Here is a 26,977-nt window from a genome sequence, read left to right on the forward strand (position 1 = left end):
CTGGGAAGACCTGGTTGTCCTGAAGCTTCTGAAGGGAAATTAGACTTGGACTGTCTGGCCCCAGAGGGCTGAGCAGGCACAATGGTGGAAGTAGGAGTCACAAAGAAGCCAAATTTGACTTGAACACTCCCAGAGTGGAAGGAGCTCTCTTCCTTGGGCTCCTTGAGCACTCGCTCGCTGGATGGCTGATGGTCAGGGACGTCAGAAAGGGGCACAAACTGAACCAAGTGGTCTCAGAGCCCCAGTTCAGCTCTTTGATCTCATACTGCTTGTATTCTAAGCAGGCTTCTGCAGCCACATCTGGAGGCTGCTCCAGCCAAGGCTGCAGAGCCTCGAAGATGAAGAGACAGAGAGAAGTTCACCCATCACTGCTCACTGCCACTTTTGGGGTCCCTATGTGCTATTACTCTACTCATTAAAATAAGCAATTACCACCCCACCAGCTACATGTGGTGTGTGGAAACACTTATGCCAACCTGGAGCTCTCAGCTCTTCCAAAGCATTTCTGTCTGGTTTAAAAACTCCATTAGAATGGATTTATTCCTTGTGTTCAGGAACTCGACACTGAGAGCCACTGGATCCAGCCAGACCAAATGCATCCGAGCTCTTCCAGACTAACCACAGAATGCTGTTAGTGGGTAATGATTAATTAATGTTGGTGAGCCACTTGAAGGATGAAAACCCTAAGTACAGAATCCCTACCCTGATGCTTGCCACCCCACCTGCACTCTGGCACAAATGACGGGACACAGGCACAGAAGCCTCCTCACTCTTTTTGCTGGAATATAGTCTAGGTCTCAGTTACATTCTCTCAGGAAGCTTCTTCCTCCCCGACACACAGCAGGAGTCATTTACTTCAGCCACAGGTCACATGCAACACATTTCTCAATTTTGCTTCTTCATCTTCTGATAGGGTTTGAGTCACACGTTTAATATCATGCTAGCAGAAAGCCTCACAAGCCATAGAGAGCACAAGAAAAAAGAAATCCAAGCTCACACTTCATTGTTTTAGGGCAAAAGCTGCGACTCCTTCAACAGAAAACAGAGGACCAGGGTGAGGCAGACAGGAGGGCCAAGCGTGCATGCAGACTCTGGCACAGAGAGATAACAGGCCCAGCAGCAAACTCTCAGTGCAAAGTACAAATGCAATCACATCACCACTGTCCTATGGCTAATGTCCATCGATTTACTAAGTCCGAGATTGAGTCCTCCCTCTGCTCCCTTCATAAATGCCATGGCCCAAGACGGCACCTTTTGGATAATTTCAGGAAGACCCTAGACTGAACGGGCCAGGAGTTCAGAACCATAGCCTCCCTGCTGAGGAGGATTCCTTATAAGAGATTGAGGAGGAAATTGGGCAGGAACTTGGAGGGCCACTGACTGCTTCTCTTCAGACTGAAGGCCAAGCACGAGGCTCAGGCTCTATGCTTTGGATCAACAAGGGTCAACCACAGAAGTACCGAGTAAAAGTATGGATTGCCAACAGTGTACCAGAAAGTGGCAAAATTTAAATAAATGTAAATCAAATCCCCCCACCCCCCACCCGACTTCCTCCATGGCTTTACTGAGCCCAGAGGATCTTTCTTCAAATAAATGACTCACCTGGACTTCTAGGGGGTCAACATTTGCTGTTTGCCCCCTCAAGCTTCAGCTGTGATGGTCAGTGTGTGTGGATGAAGAACTGTATTTCCAACTGACCAAAGCCCTCTCTCTGTCAGAATAGCGGCTCTACTCAAGAGGTGCCAGGTCCCAAAATGACAGGCCCCAACCCTCACGACACTAACTAGCTATTTTCAAAGAAACCATCATCACAGGAACTAATTACATCTCCTTCAGGCCACCAGAATTTTTACCAAGGGATTGTACCATATTCTATATTGTAAGGGAAAACATTTCATTTCCAAGCTTTTCAAAGATCTTGAAGGTAGCAGCCTGACAGACACCTCTGGGAAGGGCAGATGGGCAAAGTACTCATATTCTCATGGTCTTTTCCAAACAACACACTGTACCAACCCCTCTAGACCTACTAATGCGGCCAGTTCAGGGCCCCTAGAGCATGACGCACAAGGATAGCACACCCTGGTCCTAGGTTACTATGAGTAAAGTGAAGAGGGGGACATTAACACCTTTTCCTATGAAAAAAAATCCACTATTTAAGATTGTTACAGGGCATCATGTCATCCTACACCTTTCCATGAAGAACAGCAGAGAGAGCACTTCTGAGACACTCAGCCATCAACCTGCTTTAACCAAGCAGATGAAGAATATTTCGCTGAGCAGAAATCTAGCACTGTTCTATTTTTAAATGTGATTTTTACACCATCTTCATTCAACAGAGCTGGTTTTGTAAAGTCAAGGAATCACAAATTCTAAGAATTCTATGTAATGCATAAAGTTGTTTCAAGGTTGGAGGGAAAATCTGAATTTTTATCAAGACAGATTCACTGAGATAATTCTTTTCCTGTCCTAGTGTGTGTAGAGCAAACTGGGCTGGGAACCTCTCCACAGGACATGGCCACCATTGGCAGCTTCACCCTTCTGTGCCCCCTTGGCTCCAGAACGGATGGTCACACCCCATCACACTCTCCACAAAGAAGCCGGCTTGTCAAATCTCATGAGAATGTCCAGTTCCATGGAATGAGTTTGTTGCTGTGTCCTGGCCACTGGAGCAAATATTAGCCGTACTTTGTTGATGTGGATACAGCAGATCCTATTGAACAAGAAATCCCATAGAGCAGAGACCAGGGCTAAGTCTGTACTTGAAGTATGTCCTTTGGAGGTAGCATTTATGAATGACCTCCTCAAAGCATGCGACATCATCCCGTGTGGAATTACTCAGGCTGGGGCCAGATTATTTTAAAGTCAGCCCCTGCTCCCTACATCTAAAAGGAGGGTTTTCTGGGTGGCCTGAGGAAGAGCACCTGGGAAAAACTGACTCTGTTGTGTGTGTGTGGAAGAGGCTGTGTTTCTGAGGAAAAGGGTAAGGAGAACTTAGCCGGGAAGCTTCAGAGACAGGTAAAGGGCCCAAGCGTCTTACAGCTTCTCATGTCCACACTGCCCTGGGCCCCAAGAGGCAGTGACTTCCCAGGGTCACGCAGCTGGCATGTTTCAGAAAGGACTCAAGTCCACATCATGCAGACTTCAAGACTGTCTGCTAGGCCACATCTGCTACCGTGATTTTTGTAGATTCACTAAATTTGGAGAAGTATTTAAATGTTATTTTTTTGCTCAAATAAAAATAGTTTTATTTAATTATCTTCATTCTGCGCCAGAGAGAGAAAAGAATTGAGGGATCCCTACTACTACATTCAAGCACAAAATGGAAAAAGCCTAGCTAGAGAGCAGTTAATCTGAAAGAGATCTGAGGGAGTCAGAGGACTACCAGGTCAGCTGCAGTCCACCCTATCCCCGGGTAGCCAAGACACAAAAGTACACTTGGGCTGAAGAAAGACAAGGATGGAGAAATATGGAAGGGATGGGCCGCATGGGAAGGACTGTGGCCAGTTCTGGGCATGGCATCCTGGAAAGCCAGAGGAAAACAGCCAGGGTGGGGAAGGGACTCAAGCTTAGGCTACGGAAGGGAGCGAGGATGTTCTACTGGGAGAAGACTGGGAAAAGGGTGACAGATTTACATCCGACACCTGAACAAGATTCTGCATGGCTCCCACGAGCAGAACAAGACAAAATGAAAGCAATTTTAGGTTTGGTGTAAGAAACACCTCCCAACGCTCATAAAGCTTCCCAAAATGGAATGGACCCAACCTCTTTGGAGGGCTTCCTGCACTGAGGATTCCTTTTGGGGAGTGGGTGGCCTTAGCTGTCCTTTCCACCTCAAGTTCTGTGATTCTTCTGCAGTATTTCAATGGGAAGAAAAAACATTAAAGTTTTTTTTTTTTTTCTGTCTCTATGTCTCTGCCCAACAACCGTGTAAAAGAAAACACTGGAAAATGAAACAGGACAATTCCAAATTCACGTTCCCTCTCGAGGTAGCCTCCAAGCACACAGGCTTGGGCACAAATCCCAGTGAAAAACCAATGTTGTCAATGGCTGATGATTGTTCAGACCTGACACTACATGAAAGGGGGCCGGGGCGGTGGGCAGTGAATCTCAAAGTCACCCTGACCACACAGTCCATTGGTGAACAGGGCTGCAGTGTGGTCAAGGTTTAAGAAGACTGAGGGCCCTGCAGAGATGGCAGCCTCCACCAGACACACCCTGAAGATAATTAAAGAGATTTTTCTTTCTTTTTCCTCTGCTCCTAATGGGTTTGTGTGGGGGAAGCCAGAGCCCAAGCGGAGGTGCTTGGCACCAAAGGCCCTGCGTGACTGGCCCAATGCCCGGCAGCACTTTCATTTAATTATTTAAGCGCTCAGTTCCTTGTTGGAAACACAAAATTACAACCACTTAAATATGGTCTGTGACTCAAAAATGGCCAGGAAGCTGCATTTTCACCTCTTGTCATCTAAAATGGAAATGGGGGTCGTTCTGCATCCTTCTCAGGCCTGTTCTCAAGTCTGCTTCAAAATCACCCTCTCAATCATGCACCAGCTTAGGATTGGGCTCTGCCCGAGTTCCCCCTGACATCCCCATCCCAGAAGAGGAGCGAGAGGCCAGGCTGGGTGAACCCACAAACGGGGGTCTCTCTGGTGGGACACAAAGCTACTAATTACCCCTTTCTTCTTGTATTTAACTTCCTCAACACTCTGAGCTTGTAATCACCCATCAGAAGAGGAATTCGGAGAAGGGCTGATGGTGGCTTTCAGGCAGGCCTCAACCAAAATGCCTATTTCAGACAAATGCACTGCTGGGTCAATCTGTGGCCGTTTTCCTTCCCTCTTTCAGTCTGTTCTCTTTGGTTTTTAGTTTGATACAGTAGTCATACTGTGCTAGTAAAAGGCAGGACTCCAATGCCTGGAGGAGTCAGACACACCCAGCCATCCAGGGAACAAGCAAGAACACACACACACAGACACACACACAGACACACACACACACCAGGAAGTTCCAAGGAAAAGGTTTTATTTCTTGGAAGTCTGAGGAAGCAAAATACAGACCCTACAGTGGCCAGGGACCGGGGCAAGGGAAGAAAGGCATTTCTGGTCCTAACAACCAGTTTGGGGAACCAGGTTTTTTTTATTTTGAATTTCTTTAACCAATATTGCTAGAGATCCAAGGAGAAAGCTCATGAGCATGCCACAAGCAGCCCGGGCTCGGTGAGGCCATTCCCTTCTTCTATCCTGTAACTGGAGGCTCATTTCCATGTTGACTGGTTCTTGTATTGTCAGGGCTCTGTAGCTGCTCCAAGGAAGAAAGGCTTCATTTCAGCCAGATCCACTTGTCCCCCATGTCTGCATTATAGCCTGGATTGTATTTGTGACCTTTCAGCTAAAAAGGAAAAACAAACATCAGTACCGAGAACGATTTCACAAAGGAACACGACTACTCTCTCCTGACGGTTTTCAGCTACACCCAACACGTCTCCGCACTCTGGGGACCTTGATGACTGGTGTTCAAAAATCTCTCTAGTCAAATTCTGATGTCCCAGAGGAGAAAGCATCTTCTACTGAGGCATACTGGGCTCAATCTTCTATACCCCTACATATGTCCTGAGGAAAAAAGAGCATCCCAAAGAAATAACCAATGCTGGAGGGAATACGGGTGTGCCAACATCAATGCACTGTCAGTCAAGCCGTAAAATGGTCCAAAGATTATGAGAATGATTCTGGAATAATGAGAGAAATACTAACAAACCTCCTCACCTAGAGATCTCACAAATAGGTCAGAAAAAGAGAAAGCAGCCCCGCTGATGCCACAATGTTCAAGGCAGCACTTTTTGTGGCACCAAAAACGCTCAAGACAAAGTGAACGTCCGTCAATGAGGGAATGGCGGGTCAAAGTGTGGTCCAAAAATGCAATGGAATATGGTGAATTTCAGAGACTCCTAGTGAGATGGGACCAAGCTGGTGCAGAGTGAAGTAAACAACCAAAACCAATCACAGTGATGTGAATTAAGAGAACAAGAAAGCAAAACCTGATGCTGGTGCAGCTGTAATGAACAATCTTGGCTCTGGAGAAAGGTTAAGCAAATGTACCTCCTCCTCTCCTTGGAGAGGTGGGGGGCTTCGGGGTGGAATGGTGTGTACACTGTTAGCGATGACTGAGGCTTTGGTTAAGCGTCACCGTCTTCCTTTGCTACAAGAAAAGGTTCACAAGGGGAGTGACCCAGGGGCTTTATCTGGAAGGCAGTGAACAAACTGAGAAGAAATAATCCAAGGCATCCTTATCAGCTGGTGACAAACAGCACTGGATGAGAACACAAACCTGATGCCATTTTTTCCTGGGAACCAAAGGCTCGGTTTTTGCTGTTTCTTTGCCAACTACTGGGATATGTGGGAACATAGAGAAGAGCTGTCACAAATTACCGGAAAGCGGGAGAAGTTGCTTCTAAAAGTCCCTGGTACCCTCCATCTAGGCACCTCTGCACTGCAGGGCCTCTGGCACCAGAGCAACCGTAAGCTTCCCAGATGGGCTTCTTTTCAGCCACAAATGAGACTGTCTGCATCAAGTCATACAAAACAGGTTGTCAGAGTTGGAAGGGTCTTAGTCTATCCTCCTCAACTTACAAATAGAGGAACTGAGGCCCAGAGAAGGGAAAGGCCAGGCCCAGAGCAAGGCAGTTAGTTCCTAATTAAGCCTACCAGTTAACGACAAATTCAATTCCCCTCAACAAGTGTTCCTTGGATGTTTTCAGCATCACACCAGTCCATCTGGGACAAACAGAAGGAGCAGGATCCCTGCCCTAATGCAGCTTACAGCTATACTGAAGAGATAAGACATGTGCAACAGAAATGGCGAGAAGGTGATCTCCGACATTAAGTGAACCCCTGTCGAAGCAGTACTGATGACAAGGGGGAAAAGAAGAAGCCAGAGTGGGCAAGGAAGGCTTCCCACAAGAGAGGACCTAGAAAGGGTTGGAGTACAGGGACAGGGAGGCCACTTGAACAAGAAAGGCACAGAGAGAGTGAATTCATGACCAAACTAGGAGGCGGACTCTGCAGGAGGTAAGGCTCACATCTGTGGAGTGTAGTCATGAGTGGGAGACATTGTGCTGAAGAACTAGGGATGCCCCTCGAAATGGAAAGGAATCTTGGGGGGGTGCACATCGTCCACCAGCTCTGGGCAGCCACTGCTTCCCCTGGTTCCCTCATGGGTCCTTCTGTTCATGCATACTTCTGTTTCAATTTCACATGACTGACATTAACTGTTTTCTCTTTTGTGATCACCGGTTCAGTAATTTACCTCTCATCAGAGCTCAAGAAGGCACCAATCTGATTCTCCCTCATTTTTTTTTTAGCAGTGCCCATCTCCATCTTGAGCTCTTTGTGGTGTCTGTACAACTCTGGTGTAAGATGCTGCTCACACCTCCTTACTGCCAGCAACTTTGTCAAACAGGAAGTCACCCCTTCTGTTCCCCCTCTCTGGCAGCACCCTAAGTAGAGGACCTTATCGCCTCAACCCTAAATCAGTCTGCAAGAGTCTCCTGGTCTCTCTGCCCGTACCACAGGAGGCTTATCTTCTACCACCAGACTTAGGTCTTTAAAGCTCTAAATGTGTCACTCTCCCATTCAGAAAGCCTTTCAACGGTTCCCTGGTGCCTAAATGATTCAGTTTGGCATTCCCAGGCCCCCGCCCGCCTTGGCTAAATCCCCTTTCACATCTCTTTTACCCAAACCCTGCACGCTGGCCAGTGTGGACACCTTGCTCGTCCATGAACACGCTTCCTGCTCCCCTGCCTCTGTCCACTGCCCCGTCTTTGCCAATCGTCACCTGCCTTTCCTAACGACATCAGCCAGAAGTTATCCCTCCCTCCTCTCTGCCCATCTCTCATGCCTGGTTGGCACTGCCCAAATGGCTGCATCCTCACCATACTCACCTCTTGTACTATGGATATTCACGTCCAACTCTTCTCCTTGAGGGCAGAGACCAGATCCACTGGGTGCAGCTTTGCGGACTGTTTGAAGGAAGATTTCCTCAACGCCACCAGAACAAAATAAAGCCAGTTTTTTATCAGCCCTCTGATCTCTGCAGGCCTCAAAAGTCAACAAGGTCAAGGTTCTGTCCTAGCCAAAGCTTTGTTCAAATACTTAACTGCCCTCTCCTCTTCCTAGTAAACAGGTCGCCGCATTCTCCTCCAAATCAGACCGCAGCAGAGGCACCGGCTCTCATGTCCCAAACACCAGGGGGAGAGGAATACCGAAGGATCACTGTCCGTGGATGTGGGGGACATTCTTTACACTAACACATCACAAATGGGTGCAAACCAAGGGTCAGTCACGTAGAAGGCTTCTCCACCCCTCATTTAACAAGACTAATCAGCAATGATTCACTGGCCACTGTCAGCAATGACCAATGGAAAGAGGGCTGAGTGGTAGTCACAGGACCCGAGTTCCAATCTCTGTGGCACCACTTTCTCCCTAGGTGACTGTGGGCAGTTGAGGCAGCCTCTGGGGAATCAGAGGAGTTGGACTACATGTGACTAGCTGAGGTCCCCCCAGCTTTTGATCGATGGTCCTGCCCCTGGGGATGAAAGGAGACAGTGCCACGAGGCAGAGCAAAGGACAGAACTGCTCCGAGATGATGGAATCCTATGTCTACCAGCCCTCAGGGAACGAAGGGTAAACATTCATTATTATCTTAGTTATTAAAGTGGCCACACATAGGGATACAACTGCTGAAAATAACCAAGCCTCTGTCCCTAAAACTCACACCATCCATTAAGTCACTGGATCTACTCCCCCAAGCTGCCCAGTCTTCCCAGCTCAATCCTCTTCGCTCATCCCAGCCCCTGCCAGCTCCACCATAGTCCCAAATTCTGGGTCCTTGTCACCAGTGCAGACTCCCCATATGCCCTGAGGAAGAGTCTATGGAGGGCATGGCTACCCAGCTGTGTACACGGGCCACACAGAAGATGTGAAGCCGGCGATGCTGGCACAGCTTCTGGCCAGGCTCTTCCCGGCCGTCTTTTCACCTCTCAGGTGCAGGACCAAGCCCAAGGTGGTGCTTCCATGACTGGATGTCCGTGGCTTCTTCTCCTTCACCAGCTGGCATGGGCTTCCAACCATGCGTTTCCAGCATGTGGCCTGCTGGTGGGCCCAAGGCTTCAGTCTGACAATGTGAGGGATAAAGCCTTGCTCTTCCATGTTACAGAAGGATCTCACCTCCCTCAGACGCCACCTAATACCCAAACTCAAAGACAAGACTCTGGCCTCCATTTTCCTAAGGTTTTAAGTACTGAAGAAACACTTCCATCTTGCTCTGTTCCCCTTCTCACTGCAAACATTATTCAAGAGACAAGCTAGCAACTTTCCTTCTGACTTGTATTCGAGATAGAATCAACAGTTCCTAAGTGCTCACTGCATGCCAGGCACTACACGAAATGCCGGGGAGACAAAGAAGAAACAAAAACAATCCTTGATCCCAAAGGCCTCCCAAGGGGAGACGACGTGTGCATAATTCAAAGCTGAGAAAACAGAGTAAGTGGGGAGAAGTTTTATTTCTCTCAATTCCTGGAGTCAAACCCACACTCAGAGGACACCCTCAGGGCGAGGCTTCTCAACCACGGCCTCCTCTCCTGTTTCATTACCTCACAAAATTCTAATTAACAACCAATTTCCTTAAAATCTTTCAATCTTCTCTGCCGCCTTGTCCACAGCTCCAACTACTGCAGCTGCTGATTAAAGCACTAGACTTCATTCATAATTCAGGTTGTTTTCATGTGCTCTTTTCTAATCTAAAAAGTAAAAATGATCTCAAGTGAAAGTACAATTTAACCACACCTGCATGTGGCCTGCGAGAAACCACTGAAGATGGAATACTTAGGTGGCTCCATCATTTCCCTCCCCGAGCTGTACGTCGCCTCCACCAACCCCAGACTGCCATCCCTCAATGCCTTCTCAAGCCAGTAATTTTCGTTCATTAAGTTCCCAGAGGCCCCTGCTACAAAGTGCACAAGACACATGGCTGTCCACAGGCTGGTTTCCCAGTCTCCCCTCTGCTCTCATGCAACTCTGACTGTGTTTCCTAGATCATTTCGGGAGCAAGTCTCCTCCACAGTGTGCTGTGGTAGCTGACCATGCAGCTGCCAGGTGCCCTTGGCTTCTCATTTCTTCTCACAAAACTGGGCTCTGGGATCTGCAGCCTTGCAGCAGCACTGAGAAAATCTAGGTATTCAGGGGAGGGGCGTTTGCAGCAATGAACGGTATGAAGTCACTGAAAGCCCAATGACATTTCCCAAATGCAATCCTGGCCTATTTCTTTCTTCTATGTTTATTGTCCACGTCCCGAATGTCTCCCAAAGTCACCTAATTAAATGGGCAGTCCCACCAGGGTTAAAGGAATGTACATTTTTCATCCACTTTGTCTTTCTATGGTGGATGACACAGCGTGCATGACTATGGAGGTTTTAGCTCTATGGTACTCCAGGGCTAGACACAATTAGTACAGTGCCATCAGTGAACAGGGTCATTTGGAGAATCTCAATCTTAACAGGAGATGCTCTAATCTGGACCTGATGTAGGCCTTTTTATCTGATGCTAGCAAACATTGATGATTTGCTTACGGCTCCCTGCATCACATCAATCATCAGCTTCCTTTCTGGAAAGATCATGATACCTTCACTGGACGAGTTCTACAGGTTGGCTGAAGCCTGGGCTCAGGAAGAGTGAGGATGCTAAGGTAAGGACATAGGTCACAGACCCCAGAGCTGAAAGGCCGGTGGTGGGAAGCAGCCTCTGAAGCAGGAGCAGGGGTAAGACAGGATGCAGGAAGGCAAGTGGCTGATGGGCAATGGGGTGGGAAGAGGGAAAGGACTCAAGAGGCCAAAGGCCATGCGGTTTGCTGCCCTGATGTTGTCTGAGTCTGTGGCCTGCTCTGCCCCCACTTCCAAATCGGCCTCCTGCTATCCCCTGCTGCCCAGATACTCATGGCCACAGCCACCTTCCAAGCAGGAGCTCAACCAATAGACACCATTACCTTGGGAGTTCCTGCTGCCTCATCATCTCAGTGATTTTGTTTACAGGTGGGAGGCAACTGACAAAAGCCTTCAAGGCTATGGACTCTTCGTCAAACCTGTTCCAGAGATGGGGAACCTGCGGCCTGGAGGCCACATGTGGCCCTCTAGGTCCTCAAGTGTGGCCCTTTGACAGAATCCAAACTTCACAGAACAAATCCCCTCAATAAAACTTGGGCTCAGTCAAAGGCTGCACCCAAGGACCACATGTGTTCCCCACCCCTGCTTTAAAACCAATAAACCAGAAAAAGGGCAGGATCTAATTCTCTATGTGTCTCAGTAAGTTTGTGACAGAAACCTGTGGGCTTTGAGAGGAAACAGTCTGGAAAAAGCTGCCGATCCCTTCTTCACGTTTTCATCAAAGACATCCCTTAAGAAATCTGGATAGACCATTCTCATCAGGATGTTACAGCAATGTGAAAGGGGCACGAGGTCAGTAGCTGCTTACACCTTCTCTGCTGTCTTTCTGCTAATCTGCCATCTGTGGTCATTTCTTTTTTGGAACTGTCTGACATTTTAGGGATCCACTATTTAGTGCAGTTAAAGTTTGATCACTGAGGCAGAGACCGTTCTGCTGTATGTGTGTGTCTGGTCAGGCCCAGCCATGATTCTCAAACGCATGAAGGTCTAGAATGCTGTGTTACCCAGAACATCTCAAATTCTGTGTTCAGTTCTGGGCACCACACTGAACAAACCATTCAGGATGGTGATGAACCTCCCACTCTGCCCTGGACTTGGGGTGACAGCTGTCTTTAAGTATCTGAAGAGATGTCATGGGAAAGAGATAAGAGACTCAATCTGCGTAACTCCAAAGGGCGACAAGGAGCAGTGGGTGGAAGGAGCAGAGGTAGGTTGAAATTCATTGTAAAGATAAAACTTTCTGAATGGAGTGGAAGTCAAAGAAGGATGGGCTGTTTTGGAAAGGACTGGGTTCTCATTCCTTGGAGATCTTCAAGCAAAGGCTGCATGACCACCTGCTGGAGATACTGTGATGTCTTCACCCCTGAGTTGTCAAACAAGGACCAAGCTGCCTGCCCGCACCAAAGTGTAACTGGGAAGCACTTAATAAATAGAACAACAACAGCACAAAAAACGCTCCTGTCGTTCTCCAAGTCAAAATGCAGCCTCCAGGGCCCCTCTGCTATGGTCAGCAGCCCCCATTTCTATTTCTGTTGGACACCATGGCACCAGAGCCCCGAGACTCCTTCCGACTTGGAGCCTGTGACTTTGAGAGAGAATTCGGTGTGTGAACTTTGCGTAACTGACAGCAGTGCCAAAGTGAAGCCATTCAATTCATGCCTTCCCCATGAAGGTCCTTTGCTCAGGATCCTGGGGACCCCAAAACAAACAAGGAACTCAAATACTACTCCTGACTGGGGGCCACAAAGGCAAAGCAGACACTGCTTCTCCCACCCATGGCTCCTCCTTCAAAGACAAAGCCTGCCCCACTGTGCTCCACAACCTGGCAGGCCCTGCCTTTCCTTCCCATGCCCATCACTGGCATCTCACTACTAAGCTAGAAAAAGGTTCTCCAGTCTCATCACAGCCAGCCCGGGTCCTCCTCACACACAAGAGTCTGGCTGCAGCTTAGTTACCTGGATTAGTTTACCAAGTTTTTAATTTAAAGCTATCATTTAATCCTTCAGCTAAACACTGGAGCAGCCGAGCGTATCTATTAACAGCAGCACCTCCTGAGGAAGAAGGGGCCATGTGATAGTCTGGCTGTTTGTTTCCATCTCTGCAAAACAAAATTTCAGCCACAATCCAGAGAATAAAAAAGCCAGGAGAGCATCAAACCTGCTGTGTCCGGCCAGCGTCTATTAATTGTAGCACAAAATCTGCTCTCTTTGGCATTCTCTAGACAACATGGAATTGGCCCTCTGATATTTAGAGAGAGTCTCAGATGATCAGGATAATCAGTTATTAGTACATTAGACCAACAGAGGCCCGCAGGGAAGGTTTTCATTTCTAACACTTCACACTGGGAAGAGGCGAGGCAGGCTTTGTCTTTCATACAATTACTACAAGTCTGCATCTCCTCATTTAAAATAGAACTTCATACCTTCCAGGCCCAATTCACATTCATCACCTCGGGCAGCATCACCATGGGGTTTTGGTAAAAGAGATCAGCATTATTTGGATATACTTTTAAGGGTACTTTCCAAACAGAGCAGCATCTCAGTTATTCAGACTGCCTGACATTTCTAGCACAGGAGCAAGACTCTTCTGGGTTTGGGTTACAAGACATCAGAAGAAGTTTGTGAAAGTGTTTACACACATTCAAAGGGAAAACGTACCCATTAAAGAACATCTTTGTTTGCTGGAGGACCCCTGCCCCCAACCACACACACAGAAGAGGAAGGAGCATCATGCTGGAGTGCCATGAACTTCTAACACGTACTGCATCTAGGGTAAATAAGCCTCACATTCCAAGGCATGACCTGGATAAAAGGACTTGAAAAAGCAAAGGATGGAGACTTTTAGAACAGTCATTTGCCTCAAACCTTTCTCCGAATTAAACCTAAAAACATACAGAACTTTGCTAAATCTGGCGAGGAAAAGCTCTGTGAATTCCAAGTACTTTGCTTAGTTGTTTCCTGCTGCTTTACGTTCCTCCCAAAGCCTTCATTATAAAGGGAACACTAGTTACTGGGTCACTCGACAGTGCATCACACACAGTACTTTCAAACAGACCTCGCCAGAGCTGACTAACTTATTGGGGGAGGTGGGGGTGGAGATAAGATTTCAGATTTTTAGCCTACTAAGGATGTGGCAGCATGAGGAAGAAAGGATGAAACAAGCATTTATTAACCTTCTACTACAAATGGGCAGCTAGGGGGCAACACGGTGCACATAGTGCCAGGCATAGAGTCTGAAAACCTTTTCCTGAGTTCAAATCTGGCCTCAAACACTTCCTAGCTATGTGACCCTGGGCAAGTCACTTCACCCTGTTTGCCTTAGTGTTCTCATTTGTAAAATGAGCTGGAGAAGGAAATGACAAACCACTCCGGGTTCTTTGCCAAGAAAAACCCCCAATGGGGTCACAGAGAGTCAGACACGACTGGATTACCGCTTTGTGCCAGGCAGTGCTAATAAGCACTTCACAAATAATATCTCACAGCAACCCTCCAAGGGAGGTGCTGTTATTATCACCACTTCAAAATGGAGGAAGCTGAGGCAAACAGAAGTTAAGTGACTTGCCCAAGGTCACCCAACGAGGAAGTACTGGACTCAGGCTTTTCCTACGCCAGAGCTAGAGCACTACCACCTGCCTCAGAGGCAGCACAAAGGGTACTTACTGACTTTGCCTTCCAATTCCAGCTCAGCCACTTTGGACAAGCTGCTAGGTCAGACCCCTTCTAGCTCTAAGGGATGCTGCAAATTAGCCCCTGCCTTTGATGTCAGCCCAGTCTGGCTAGAGGGCAATCACATATCTCAAAGGAGGAATGGTTTAGACATAATTTGTCTGCAAGGCCAATCTGAATGTCTGATGTGATTCTGTGATACTGAGACCCGGGGAGGAGGACTCCCAGAGGGGGTGTGGGGTAGTGTCTAGAGAGCCAGGCATCATTCAGGAAGCACTGGAGGGCCAATAATGGCTGAGTGACCAGAGCCAAAGCACTTAACCCCTCTGTGCCCTTGCAAGTCTCTAAACAGACAAACTGCAGGACAATGAGTGGCAATGGTAAAGGGAGTCTCACCAGGAGCTCCCCACACCAGGAACCAAGTCCTGCCTCTGAATCTTACTGATTGTACGGCCTCAGACAAGTCCCTTCCCTTCCCTGGGCCTCAATCAGTTCTATGAAGACCTACAACATCTAGAAATAACACCCTGAAAGGAGTCACATATGATAAAGTGTGAAATCAAAAGACATCTGGGGTAACAGGGAGTTTGGCCTTGGAGGACCAAATGAAGTGGGGCAGAGACTAACAGAGTTTTGTCAAGATAACTCGCTGGTCGCAGCAAACACTCTTTTTCGACAACCTAGAAAGTGACTGTAGACATGGACATCACCAGATGGTCAACATCAAAGTTGGACTGATGACGTGCTTTGTAGGCAAAGGTGGAGAAGCTCTAGACAGTCAGTTAAAACAAGATCTGGAGCCAACTGTCGATCAGATCACAAGCTTCTTATTGCAAAATTCAGACTTAAACTGAAGAAAGTAGGGAAAGCCATCAGACCACCTATGTATAACCTAAATAAACACATGAACATAAAGCAGAAGTGAAGAATAGATTTAAGGGATTAGATATGGTAGAGAGAGCTTCTGAAGAAGTATGGACAGAGGTTCTTAATACTGCACAGGAGGCAACAAAAAAGCCACCCCAAATAAAAAGAAGTGGAAGAAAGAAAAATGGCATCTGATGAGGCTTTACAAATAGCTGAGGAAAGAAGGAAAATAAAAGGGAAAGGAGAAAGAGAAAGATCTACCCAACTGAATACAGAGTTCCAGAAAACAGCAAGAAAAGAAGGTTTTCTTAAATGAGCAATGCAAAGAATTAGAAGAACAGAATGGGAAAGGCAAGAGATCTCTTCAAGAAAATTAGAGATATCAAGGGAAAGTTTCATGTACAAATAGGTATGATAAAAGATAGGGTGGGCAAGAATACACAAAGAACTAATTAAGAAAGATCCTAACATCCCCTATAACCATGATGGTGTGGTTACTGCTCTAGAGCCAGATATCCTAGAGAATGAATTAGGTGGGCCTTAGGAAGCGTTGCTAACCATAAGGCTGGTGGAGTTGATGGAATTCCAGCTGAACTTTAAAATCCTAAAAGATGATGCTGCTAAAGTGCTACACTCAGTATGCTGGCAGATTTGGAAAGCTCAACAGTGGGCACCGGGTTGTAAAAATTCTGTTTTTGTCCCAATCCTAAAGAAGGGCAATGCCAAGGAATGCTTATATTACCCAACAATTGTGCTCATCTCACATGCCAGCAGGGTTTTACTTAAGATTCTGCAAGCCAGGCCTTAGCAATATGTGAACCAAGAATCACCAGAAGAACATACTGGTTTTCAAAGAGGCAGAGGAACTAGAGACCAAATTGCCAACACTGGCTGGATTATGGAGAAAGCAAGGGAGCTCCAGAAAAGCATCTTCTTCTGCTTCACTAACTACACTAAAGCCTTTGACTATGTGGGTCATAACCAAATGTGGCAGGTCCTCCAAGAGATGGGACTATCAGATCAACTTGTCTCCTAAGGAATCTGAATGCAGGCCGAGTACCAAAAGTTAGAACCAAACATGGAACAACTGATCAGATTAAAACTGGAAAAGGACTATGACAAAGCTGCATATTGTTACCTTATTTATTTAGTTTATATGCAGAGTACAACATGTGAGATGCTAGGCTGGACAAATCAAAAGCCAGAATGGAGACTGCTAGGAGAGATACTAACAATCTCATATAGGCAAATGATAACATTGTGATGGCAGAAAGTGAAGAGGAATTGTAAAGACTCTTGATGACAATGAAACAGAAGACTGTGAAAGCTAGTTTGAAGCTTAACATCAAAAAAACTAAGATCTTGGCAACTGGTCACAGTACTTCCTGGCAAACAGAGGAAGAAGAAATGGAAGCACTGTCCTATTTTACATTCTTGGGCTCAAAGATCCTTGCAGATGGTGACAGTAGCCATGAAATTAAAGGATTCTTGCTCCTTGGAAGAAAAGCTATGGCAAATCTGGACAGCAGACTAAAAAAGCAGAGGCATCATTTTGCCAACCAAGGTCAAAGCTATGGTTTTTCCTGTAGCAATGTATGGTTGTAAGAGTTGGACCATCAGGAAAGCTGGGTGCCACAGAATTAGTGCTTTTGAACTGTGGTGCTAGAGAAGATTTTTGAGATTCTCTTAGACGGTAAGATCAGATCAGTCAGTACTTAAAGAAATTAATTCAGGCTATTCACTGAAACGTTAAATACTGAAGCTGAAGCCTAAATACTTTGGCCACATAATAAGAGGATTCATTGGGAAAAATTTTGATGTTGGGAAAGACTGAAGCAAAGGGAGATGGCAGAGGAGGACCCCAAATCGATGTCCACACCTGACACACAAGTGGTTACCAGCCTTTGCCAGAAGGGCTCTGAGAAGACCATGATGTTAGCTGGAGTTCTAACATGGCAGCTTTCATGGTCACTTACGGAAATGAGAGAGCTTTCCTACCTTTTGCTGGTTGGTCCTTCCAGTGTCAGGCTTAAATGTTCTCAGGATGCTCTTGGTCTCTCAAGATTTCCGTCAGTTTCTCCCCCTCCACTGTCCCTCAGTGTTTTATGAAACTCATAATCTTCCACAAGAAATTTCAAACAAATCTATGCTCTACTCATCACCGAACCTCTACAACTGTCAAGAGATCAAACCTTTGCTAGCTAGAGAGATTTCTAGTTTCCTTTGGCCTCCTAATTACGCTGATTAAAACCCCCTTGAGTTTGCATTCTGAGTAGGAACAAGGAAGATCTGAGTTTAAGTCCTCTTTCAGGAACATACTAGTTGCCTAAATATAGACAAGTAATTTAATCCCTCAGGGACCTAGACAACTCTCTATGCCAATACATTACCAACAAGTTACCAATATGCAGTGGCATTCCCTACCCCCTACCCCCAAAACCCTCAACCTTAGGAAAAATCTGTTCTTTTATCTACTTCCAATTTTTCAAAATTAACAGCTTGTTTAAATATGTCAGAGTGAAATTCCATGTCATATCTACTTTTCATTTTTTATCCTGTCTTACAATTTGTTATTGATTTTGCTCTTTGCTTTAGACAAGTTGGTAGTCTGATTATACATCAACAACTGCTTTGGAAATGTTTCCCAAATCAGGAGTCAGACATTTCCTGTCTATTATTGTCTGGGATGTTATTAAGTGTTCACAAACCCCAGCACCCCCCAACTCTCTTCTCAATTCAATTCAAGCAAGTCCATAGACTTATCTCAAGAAGCTTGCATTCTACCAGAATTTAATACTTTTTCTAAGAAAGTATTCCTGATATTGAGACTTCTCTGCAGTTTATAAGTATTTGTCCTCTTTCATGTCCTAATTCGAGGTCCATCTTCCAATATATTGTTCAAAGTCCTCTCCTCCCTATGAATACTTTGCACTGAACCTATAGAATATTAAAGCATATTGTTGATTTGATCAGAAGGAATGATGAATTCTTTATGCGATTTTTTCATTCCTTCATCCTCTGCAACACATATTGTCACCCCACACACTACCATCATGTTTTGTCACCAGCACATAAGATGACTGGCATCCCTTGAGATAATGTTCCTTCTTGCCTTTGGATGCAGGATGAGGCCAACCCACCATCACTTTCACACACCTTCTTAAAAAGGACCTGGAGGCCTTTCCTCTCTTGCTGGGGGCAGCACCATTTTGCTGCTCTCTGACACTTGTGCTCTTAGCATTGTACATACGCACCCTAACACTCTCCCTGCCCCCATAGTCCATTGGTGGGGGGGGAGCAGCCAGAGTCTGCTGAATATAAGCCCTTCTCTCCACTCACATGAGGCCCTCATTACCTTTCACTTTGACTACTGCAATAGCCTCCTAAATGGTTTCTCAGCCTTAAGTTTCTCCCCACTCTCGCTCATCCTACAAACTACCACCAAATTAATTATCCTTAGGCATAGATCTGACCATTAGACCCTGTACTCAACTCCTACTGAGGCTTCCTATTTCCTCCCATGGTAACATCTCAAAGTCCAAAACCACCCAGCCCCAACCTATCCCTGAATGTTCAGCGGGCATTCCTCTTCCTCCCACACTCTGCCATCCAGTCAAAGCGGCCTTCCCTCTGTTCCTCACACACCACACTCCCCCTCCTCCAGTCTCTTTGCAGTGGTCATTCTTCACGCTTGCCATGATCATTTCCTTACTCTAACTTCAGAGAGCCCTTGTCTTCTTTAAGGCACAGCTGGAGCAGCAACTTCTACATGAAACCTTTCCTGATACCCTCCTCCCAATTATACACACCCGCATAATTGCTGACTCCCTACAAGGAAAATTAACGTTGTGCTGCATTGTCTAGTAACCAATATTCTCTGTGGCCCATCCTTTTCTTCATTTTGACAGACCCACTTCTGAAGGGAATGATGGATTAAGGCCATGACTCCCAGCTTGGGCGGGGCCCCTCACTTCTATTTACCCCCTAAGCACAGAAGTCAGCTTGAGCTAGGCCCTCCCCAGGGGATGACTCCTGTGTCCTTGATTTTCTTAATCCAAGTTAGCGGTGACCAGAGAGAACCCGAATGAGGTGGCTTATGCTTCTTTGGCCAAGACTGCTAGAGGCAGCTGGGTCTCAAAAAGCACTAGCATTCCCAGAGTGGCAGAGAGGGGAGTAATCAGACACAAGTGAAGGCCAGCCCACTTTCCCTAGCTTCAGATTAATCTTTTCACCTGAGGATCAGTCCTGGTCCTTCCCCTCCTCTCCAATGAGGAAGTAATAAGGGAAAGCTGAGAACTATTAACCCACCTCCTCCTATCCAGCAATCAGGATTGCCTTTGCCAGGAGAGGTCCAATGACGTAGTATCAGGCCAATGAGCAGGAAGACAGGCCCTCATTTGGGGTCTTTTGGGGCCTATTAATAAACTGTTATATCCCTTTGGAGAATTGCCTTACTTTACCTATTTGTTAAATTTCATTCATGACACCTATGAGAACACAAGCTCCTTAAGTGTAGGCACCGTCCACCTGATCACAGTGCCCGGCACACAGCAGGCAGTAATTGCTCACAGACTGATTGCTAAGTGTTCTTCCCACCAAGTTTCTGGCCTTACAAAAGCCAACCCTCTCTTAATCTTAAAATATGATGACCTTTACGAGAGATTTTAAAATCAGAAATTTTTTGGAGATTTGACATGAATGGTGTGGAATAAAACCAAGTTAACTTTAAAGAGCCTTTTTTTATACATCAAATTGAAATAGCTAAAAATTCTTTTCCCACCAATCTACACTTCATACCCCGCTATGAATATATCTTTACTTAGCTGTCCTACTCAGTGTCATAAATGTTAAAAGATGAAAACGCTCCCATAAGCTGGGAAAAAAGACAGAAAAAACACTATTTGGTGCCCAGGTCTCACCCTGACATTTGTTCCAATGGCTACAACAAGCGTCTTGTTCTCCCTAGTCACTCCAACTTGTCAGAGCAGTCCCCAAGTGGCAAGTACTCCAGAGTGCTGAGGCTGAAGTTACAGGCCGGAAGGTCAGGAGTGCCCAGGGGAATCAGAAAAGAAATGCAGAAACACTGCAGCTGGTCAACCTCCGCTTTTCATCCCAAATGTTTGTTTCTTAAGAATGCTGAGCCACTCAGGATTTTTATTTTATCTGAAGAAAAGAAAGAGAGCTTCAGATAGAAAGACTTAGGGGTAAATTTCCATTCTTGATCCTTCCTCAAAGCCTGCAGAAGGATGAGAAGCTGAGCCCTGACCTTTTTCCATCCCTGGCTCACCTAGCAGAAAATGTGAAAATTATTGCACTTCGATCATGACTAAATGGAACATAATATTTAATATGAAAATTTGCATTTCAATATCCATTAAAAGCCAGTTACCTAATTATGAATTCTTTTGGATGGTCAGAAAAAAAAGCCGTGTTTGTTTTTAATCCAGAATGAAAGGATTCTTACCACCTTGCATCATTTTTTTCATGATTTTAGGTAAGTTATATTCCAGGGCTTTTCTTGTTTGTTCCAAGTCTGGCTGTCTTTATTAAGATGGTTTTTGTAAGCCAAGAACAGACAGTACTAAGCATTAGAGCTGTCAAACAGCTCCATTAAAAAAAATGGGAAGGGAGACCTTGATAGTGGAAATGAAAACGACTAGAGATAGTAAAGAAATAAAAATAGCAGGCGAGAGAAAACAGAAGATGCTGTTACCATGGCAACTGTCTTGGACACAATCGGCTCCATGAAGGGAGCACTGCATCTTAATAGCATTTTGCCTCCTTATATCTGGAAAAGACTGCCGCTCTAAGGTGGAAACCAGTTCAGGGTTTAATTCTCAGCCTTAAAGAAAGGGCAGCACCATCACCAAAGTGACCACGGCCATCGGTTTTAAAGGGGCTTTCCAAGAATAATCAGTTCTACACACCCGATCAGCACTCACATGGAAGGTCAGGGAGGAGCCCAGCTCAACGGATGATGGCCAAGTGGACAAATCGTGCCCTTTAATAAAGCTGCTCGCTCTTGGCCTCTTGGCGCATGTGCCCCAGTGACAACATCATGGAAACCAACGTTCTGCTCCCAATTATGTCTCCAGTCTTGGTAATACCCTGGACTCTAAGTAGGCATCAGCAAACCAACAGCATGACTCCTGCCAGGCTAATAATAAGAATGAACAAGAACATGAAAGTGGCATTAAATCATCAAGGTCCTCTATTCCAAAGGAAATTTAAAAGCTTTCCACAGCACTGGTTCCAAGCTCACAATGGGAGAATATTGAAAACCATCAGTGAATCACCTCAGGGCTTAACCTCAGGCTTACACACATTTGGGTGCATGTCCTTTGTACCAGACACAGCACTAGGTTCTGAGCATATCGAAACAGAAAGGACTAGACCCTACTCTCATGTCCACATGGGGGCGGGGGCTGGCACTGCCAATGGGGAGTCAGCACAGGCTTGGCCCTGAACACAGTCAGGCATTCCAGGGAGCAGAGCTGAGGGAAAAGCGCAGGTCTGGATGTGAGATGAGGGATGGCATATACAGGTGAGGGAGGGCAAGAGCAGCCTTGCCACTAAGTGTCTGAGGCCAGACTGGAACTCATGAAGAGAAGTCTTCCCGACTCCTGGCCCCATGGTGCCACCTAGTCGCCCTCTCTTTTGTTATCGCTTCCCTGGATCAATCCAACAGCCTCCCAACTGATCTCTCCACGTTCCTGAGGGAGAGACCTGCCCTTGGCACTCCCTCATATACAACATACATGTGGGAAGCCCAGGAGCTAGATAAGAGAGACACTCAAAGGGAGCCTGAATGTGTTTGGGGGGCCAGACAGTCTTGCACAGTTCTGTGGCCACCTGAATGGTCCTGGGGGGCTTCACACTTTCAATAAATCCCATATTTGGCAGGTTCAACACTCTCAAGACAAAAGGAAACAAGGATGTCTAGACCAATGCTTGGGGGCCTTTAGTGGGCTCAGAGCTAAAGGCAACCCTGGGCTGCCTTAGGAGGGGAACGAGAGTCCAATTAACTTGGCCTTTGTTCCAGCTGTCCCGTTACGAAGGACTCCTCTGTTTGTCACTCTACCCACTTCCTGATCGGCCACAGCTCTGCTCTTTAGGCTCAACCAAACCAAACACTCAGAGTCTGCCATCTTGCAGGTTGAGGGGCTGCTTCATTCAGCCATTTCCCAGAATCCTTCACTTCCTTCAAAGCTCAGCTTCTACATGTGCATGCTGCTTCCCCCAAGGGAAGGCAAGCACTCTGAAGGTAGGGTCATCTTTTTTTATTTTAAATTTTTTTTAATTTAATATATTTAGTTTTCAGCACTGATTTTCACAAGAGTTTGAATTACAAATTTTCTCCCCATTTCTACCCTCCCCCCCACTCCAAGATGACATATATTCTGGTTGTCCCGTTCCCCAGTCAGCCCTCCCTTCTGTCACCCCACTGCCCTCCCATCCCCTTTTCCCTTCCTTTCTTGTAGGGCAAGATAAATTTCTACGCCCCATTGCCTGTGTATCTTATTTTCTAGTTGCATGCAAAAACTTTTTTTTTGTTGTTTTTGAACATCTGTTTATAAAACTTTGAGTTCCAAATTCTCTCCCCTCTTCCCTTCCCACCCACCCTCCCTAAGAAGTCAAGCAACTCAACACAGGCCACATGCGTATCATTATGTATAACCCTTCCACAATACTCATGTTGTGAAAGACTAACTATATTTTGCTCCTTCCTAACCTATCCCCCTTTATTGAATTTTCTCCCTTGACCCTGTCCCCTTTCGAAAGTGTTTGTTTTTGATTACCTCCACACCCATCTGCCTTCCCTTCTATCATTCCCACCTTTTTTTATCTTCTTCTTCCTTTCCTGTGGGGTAAGATACCCAATTGAGTATGTATGGTATTCCTTCCTCAGGTCAAATCTGATGAGAGCAAGATTCACTCATTCCCCCTCACCTGCCTTCTCTTCTCTTCCTACAAAACTGCTTTTTCTTGCAACTTTTATGTGAGATAATTTACCCCATTCTACCTCTCCCTATCTCCCTCTCTTAATATATTCCTCTCTCATCCCTTAATTTGATTTTATTTCTTTTAGATATCTTCCCTTCATCTTCAACTCACCCTGTGCCTGCTCTCTCTCTCTCTCTCTCTCTCTCTCTCTCTATATATATATATATATATATATATGCACATACATATATACAGACATACACATTCACTTATATATATATATATGCATGTTCCCTTCACCTACCCTAATACTGAGGTCTCATGAATCATACGTGTCATCTTTCCATGTAGGAATGTAAACAAAACAGTTCACCTTTAGTAAGTCCCTTGCAAATTCTTTTTCTTGTTCTTTGTCTTGATTACCTTTTCATGCTTCTCTTGATTCTTGTGTTTGAAAGTCAAATTTTCTATTCAGCTCTGGTCTTTTCACTGAGAAAGCTTGAAAGTCCTCTATTTTATTGAAAATCCATATTTTGCCTTGGAGCATGATACTCAGTTTTGCTGGGTAGGTGATTCTTGGTTTTAATCCTAGCTCCATTGACCTCTGGAATATCGTATTCCAAGCCCTTTGATCTCTTAATGTAGAAGCTGCTAGATCTTGGGTTATTCTGATTGTATTTCCACAATAATTGTTTCTTTCTGGCTGCTTGCAATGTTTTCTCCTTGATCTGGGAGCTCTGGAATTTGGAGACAATATTCCTAGGAGATTTCTTTTTGGGATCTATTTGAGGAGGCGATCGGTGGATTCTTTCAATTTCTATTTTACCCTCTGGCTCTAGAATATCAGGGCAGTTCTCCTTGATAATTTCTTGAAAGATGCTATCTAGGCTCTTTTGTTGATCATGGCTTTCAGGTAGTCCAATAATTTTTAAATTATCTCTCCTGGATCTATTTTCCAGGTCAGTGGTTTTTCCAATGAGATATTTCACATCGTCTTCCATTTTTTCATTCCTTTGGTTCTGTTTTATAATATCGTGATTTCTCATCAAGTCACTAGCTTCCACTTGCTCCAGTCTAATTTTTAAGGTGGTATTTTCTTCAGTGGTCTTTTGGCCCTCCTTTTCCATTTGGCTAATTCTGCCTTTCAAGGCATTCTTCTCCTCATTGGCTTTTTGGAGCTCTTTTGCCATTTGAGTTAGTCTATGTTTTAAGGTGTTGTTTACTTCAGTATATTTTTCAGTATTTTTTGGGTCTCCTTTAGCAAGTCACTGACTTGTTTTTCATGGTTTTCTCGCATCCTTCTCCTTTCTCTTCCCAATTTTTCCTCTACTTCTCTAACTTGCTTTTCCAAATCCTTTTTGAGTTCTTCCGTGGCCTGAGACCAGTTCATGTTTTTCTTGGAGGCTTTTGTTGTAGGCTCTTTGACTTTGTTGACTTCTTCTAGCTGTATGTTTTGGTCTTCTTTGTCACCAAAGAAAGATTCTAAAGTCTGAGACCGAATCTGGGTGTGTTTTCGCTGCCTGGCCATGTTCCCAGCCAACTTACTTGACCCTTGAGCTTTTCAGCAGGGTATGACTGCTTGTAGAGTAAAGAGTACTATTTTCCAAGCTTGGGGGGATGCGCCAGCTCTGCCACACCAGCACTCCTCCTTCCCCAAGAAAGCCCAACCTGGACTGGACTTGGATCTTCAGCAAGCTCTTCACTCCTGCTCTGATCCGCCACCTAATTCCTCCCACCAGGTGGGCCTGGGGCCAGAAGCAACTACAGCTGTAGGTCTGTAGCTGCCCCACCTCCGCTGCCCCCCAGGCTGAACTGCGAACTCTATCACTCCGTCCCCAGCAGCTTTTCCTACTAACCTTCTCTGTTGTCTTTGGTGTTTGTGGGTTGAGAAGTCTGGGAACTGCTGCAGCTCACTGATTCAGGGCGCTAGGGCATGCTCCGCCCGGCTCCTGGTCTGGTTGGTCCGCGCTGCCCACACTGGGCTCTGCTCTGCTCCCAGCTCCGTGAGGGATAGACCTTACCCAGAGACCATCCAGGCTGTCCTGGGCTGGACCCCTGCTTCCCTTTGCTATTTTGTGGGTTCTGCAGTTCTAGAATTGGTTCAGAGCCATTTTTTATAGGTTTTTGGAGGCATTTGGCAGGGAGCTCACACGAGTCGCTGCTTTCCAGCTGCCATCTTGGCTCCACCCCTTCTTTTTTCTTTCTTTCCCAGTGTCTGAGTATCAGGCACACACCTGATAAATGCCTTCTGATTACTGACAAGAGCATCTAAAGGAAGGCAACAAAGCTGAAGGGTCCCAAATTCCTAGCATCAGCCCACAGGGGAACATCGGAAAGCTCAAAGGCTGGGTGACCACTTGTTACCTGGGGAGGTTCCAAAAGAGATTCTTGGTCAGTGATGAGTGTTGGAGGTTTCCCCTGACTCTGAGATTCTTTAGCTTCGATGTTTAAGGAGACACCACTAGGAATGCCATCATTCCACGTTCAAAGAAGTCCTCCCACTACCTATGTGAGGGAGGCTGTACAAGTGGGATTATCTCCAACTTATGGACAAGGACACCGAGGTTCACAGCAGTGCTGCCCAACAGCTTCTTGTGACAGGGGGTATGGAGTGGCAAGCAGAATGAGCCTCACTCCTTTTCCATGGGCCAGGCTGTCAGAGATGTGAACTCTCATCCTCCTCCAGGCCCTCTGAGATGGTCACAGTCCTTCCTGTAATGTGGGATCCATCCAGGGTCTCATCTCGCTTGTCCTGAACACTACCTTCTCTCAAGGCTGTCCAGGACAAGAGCAGCTTATTGGGATGCACGTGCCTAGCAAACGGAGACTCAGACTGAACTCTGTGTCCAAAAGCAGCCGACATGAGCGACAGCTTCAACTCAGGTCTTCTGTTTAGCCCCATTTCCACATCACGGACTTATGAAGGTGAACAAGCTGTACCTGGAATCCTCTGGGCCCATAACTTCATTCTGGGTTTAAAGCAAATGACCAGTGCTTCTTATCTTCGTTCTCTGCCAAGGCTCCATTCCTTGCCTTGAGGGATAGGAAGGCTTTGTTGCCATCAGGCTTAGTTCCACAGAATTCTCAGAATTTCTGGTTTACTGCTATTTTAGAACCAGAAGAGCTTCTTAAGAAACAGAGCCTCAAGTGGTACACAGAAAGGGAAAATAGAAATACACACACACATGCATAGAAAGTATGTGTACATATATATATGTATCTATTATGTGTGGGTATATATTGCATTACATAGGTTTATATTGTGTGTATACATATAACACGTGTGTATGTATATGCATATACACATATACCAATATAAATGTGTGCTTATGCCTACATACCTGGGTTAGGTATTAAACCTGTAAACCTATCTCACACACAGACACATACACAGACATAGACACACACACACACACACACACACACCCCTTTGTTTCTCCCTGGTTTAGGTGTTAAACCTATAATGGTTCTACATCTATATCGAGAGAGAGAGATACAGCAGAAAGAAAACTATAGACCAATATCCTAAGCGAACAGTGCTGCACAAATTTTAAATAAAATATTGGCAAATAAAATGAAACAACATTATTAGAAAGATGATACACCACGAGAAGGTTAGGTTTATACCAGCAAGGCAGAGCTGGTTTAAGATGAGGAAAATTATAAATCTAAATCATGCTGATAGCACAAATCACAAAAATACAGGATTATGTCGATGTGCTAACAAGGTTTCTGATAAAATCCAATACTTATTTCTGTTCAAAAAGACTGGAAAGCACAGGAATAACTGGAT

At 45.7% G+C, this 26,977-nt stretch overlaps 1 protein-coding gene across 1 annotated transcript in view; it reads right to left on the bottom strand.

Moving 5' to 3' along the window:
* Positions 1 to 5,002: 5,002 nt before the first annotated feature.
* Positions 5,003 to 26,977, bottom strand: part of NDUFA10 (NADH:ubiquinone oxidoreductase subunit A10) — a 53,538-nt gene continuing 31,563 nt past the window's right edge. Inside the window, exon 10 of the mRNA XM_036768535.1 lies at positions 5,003 to 5,385. Coding sequence (XP_036624430.1) covers positions 5,317 to 5,385 — 69 coding nt within the window. The 3' untranslated portion in view covers positions 5,003 to 5,316. The remainder of the gene's footprint in view (positions 5,386 to 26,977) is intronic.

Source organism: Trichosurus vulpecula, chromosome 7, assembly GCF_011100635.1.
Source record: "Trichosurus vulpecula isolate mTriVul1 chromosome 7, mTriVul1.pri, whole genome shotgun sequence".
Lineage (NCBI taxonomy): Eukaryota > Metazoa > Chordata > Mammalia > Diprotodontia > Phalangeridae > Trichosurus > Trichosurus vulpecula.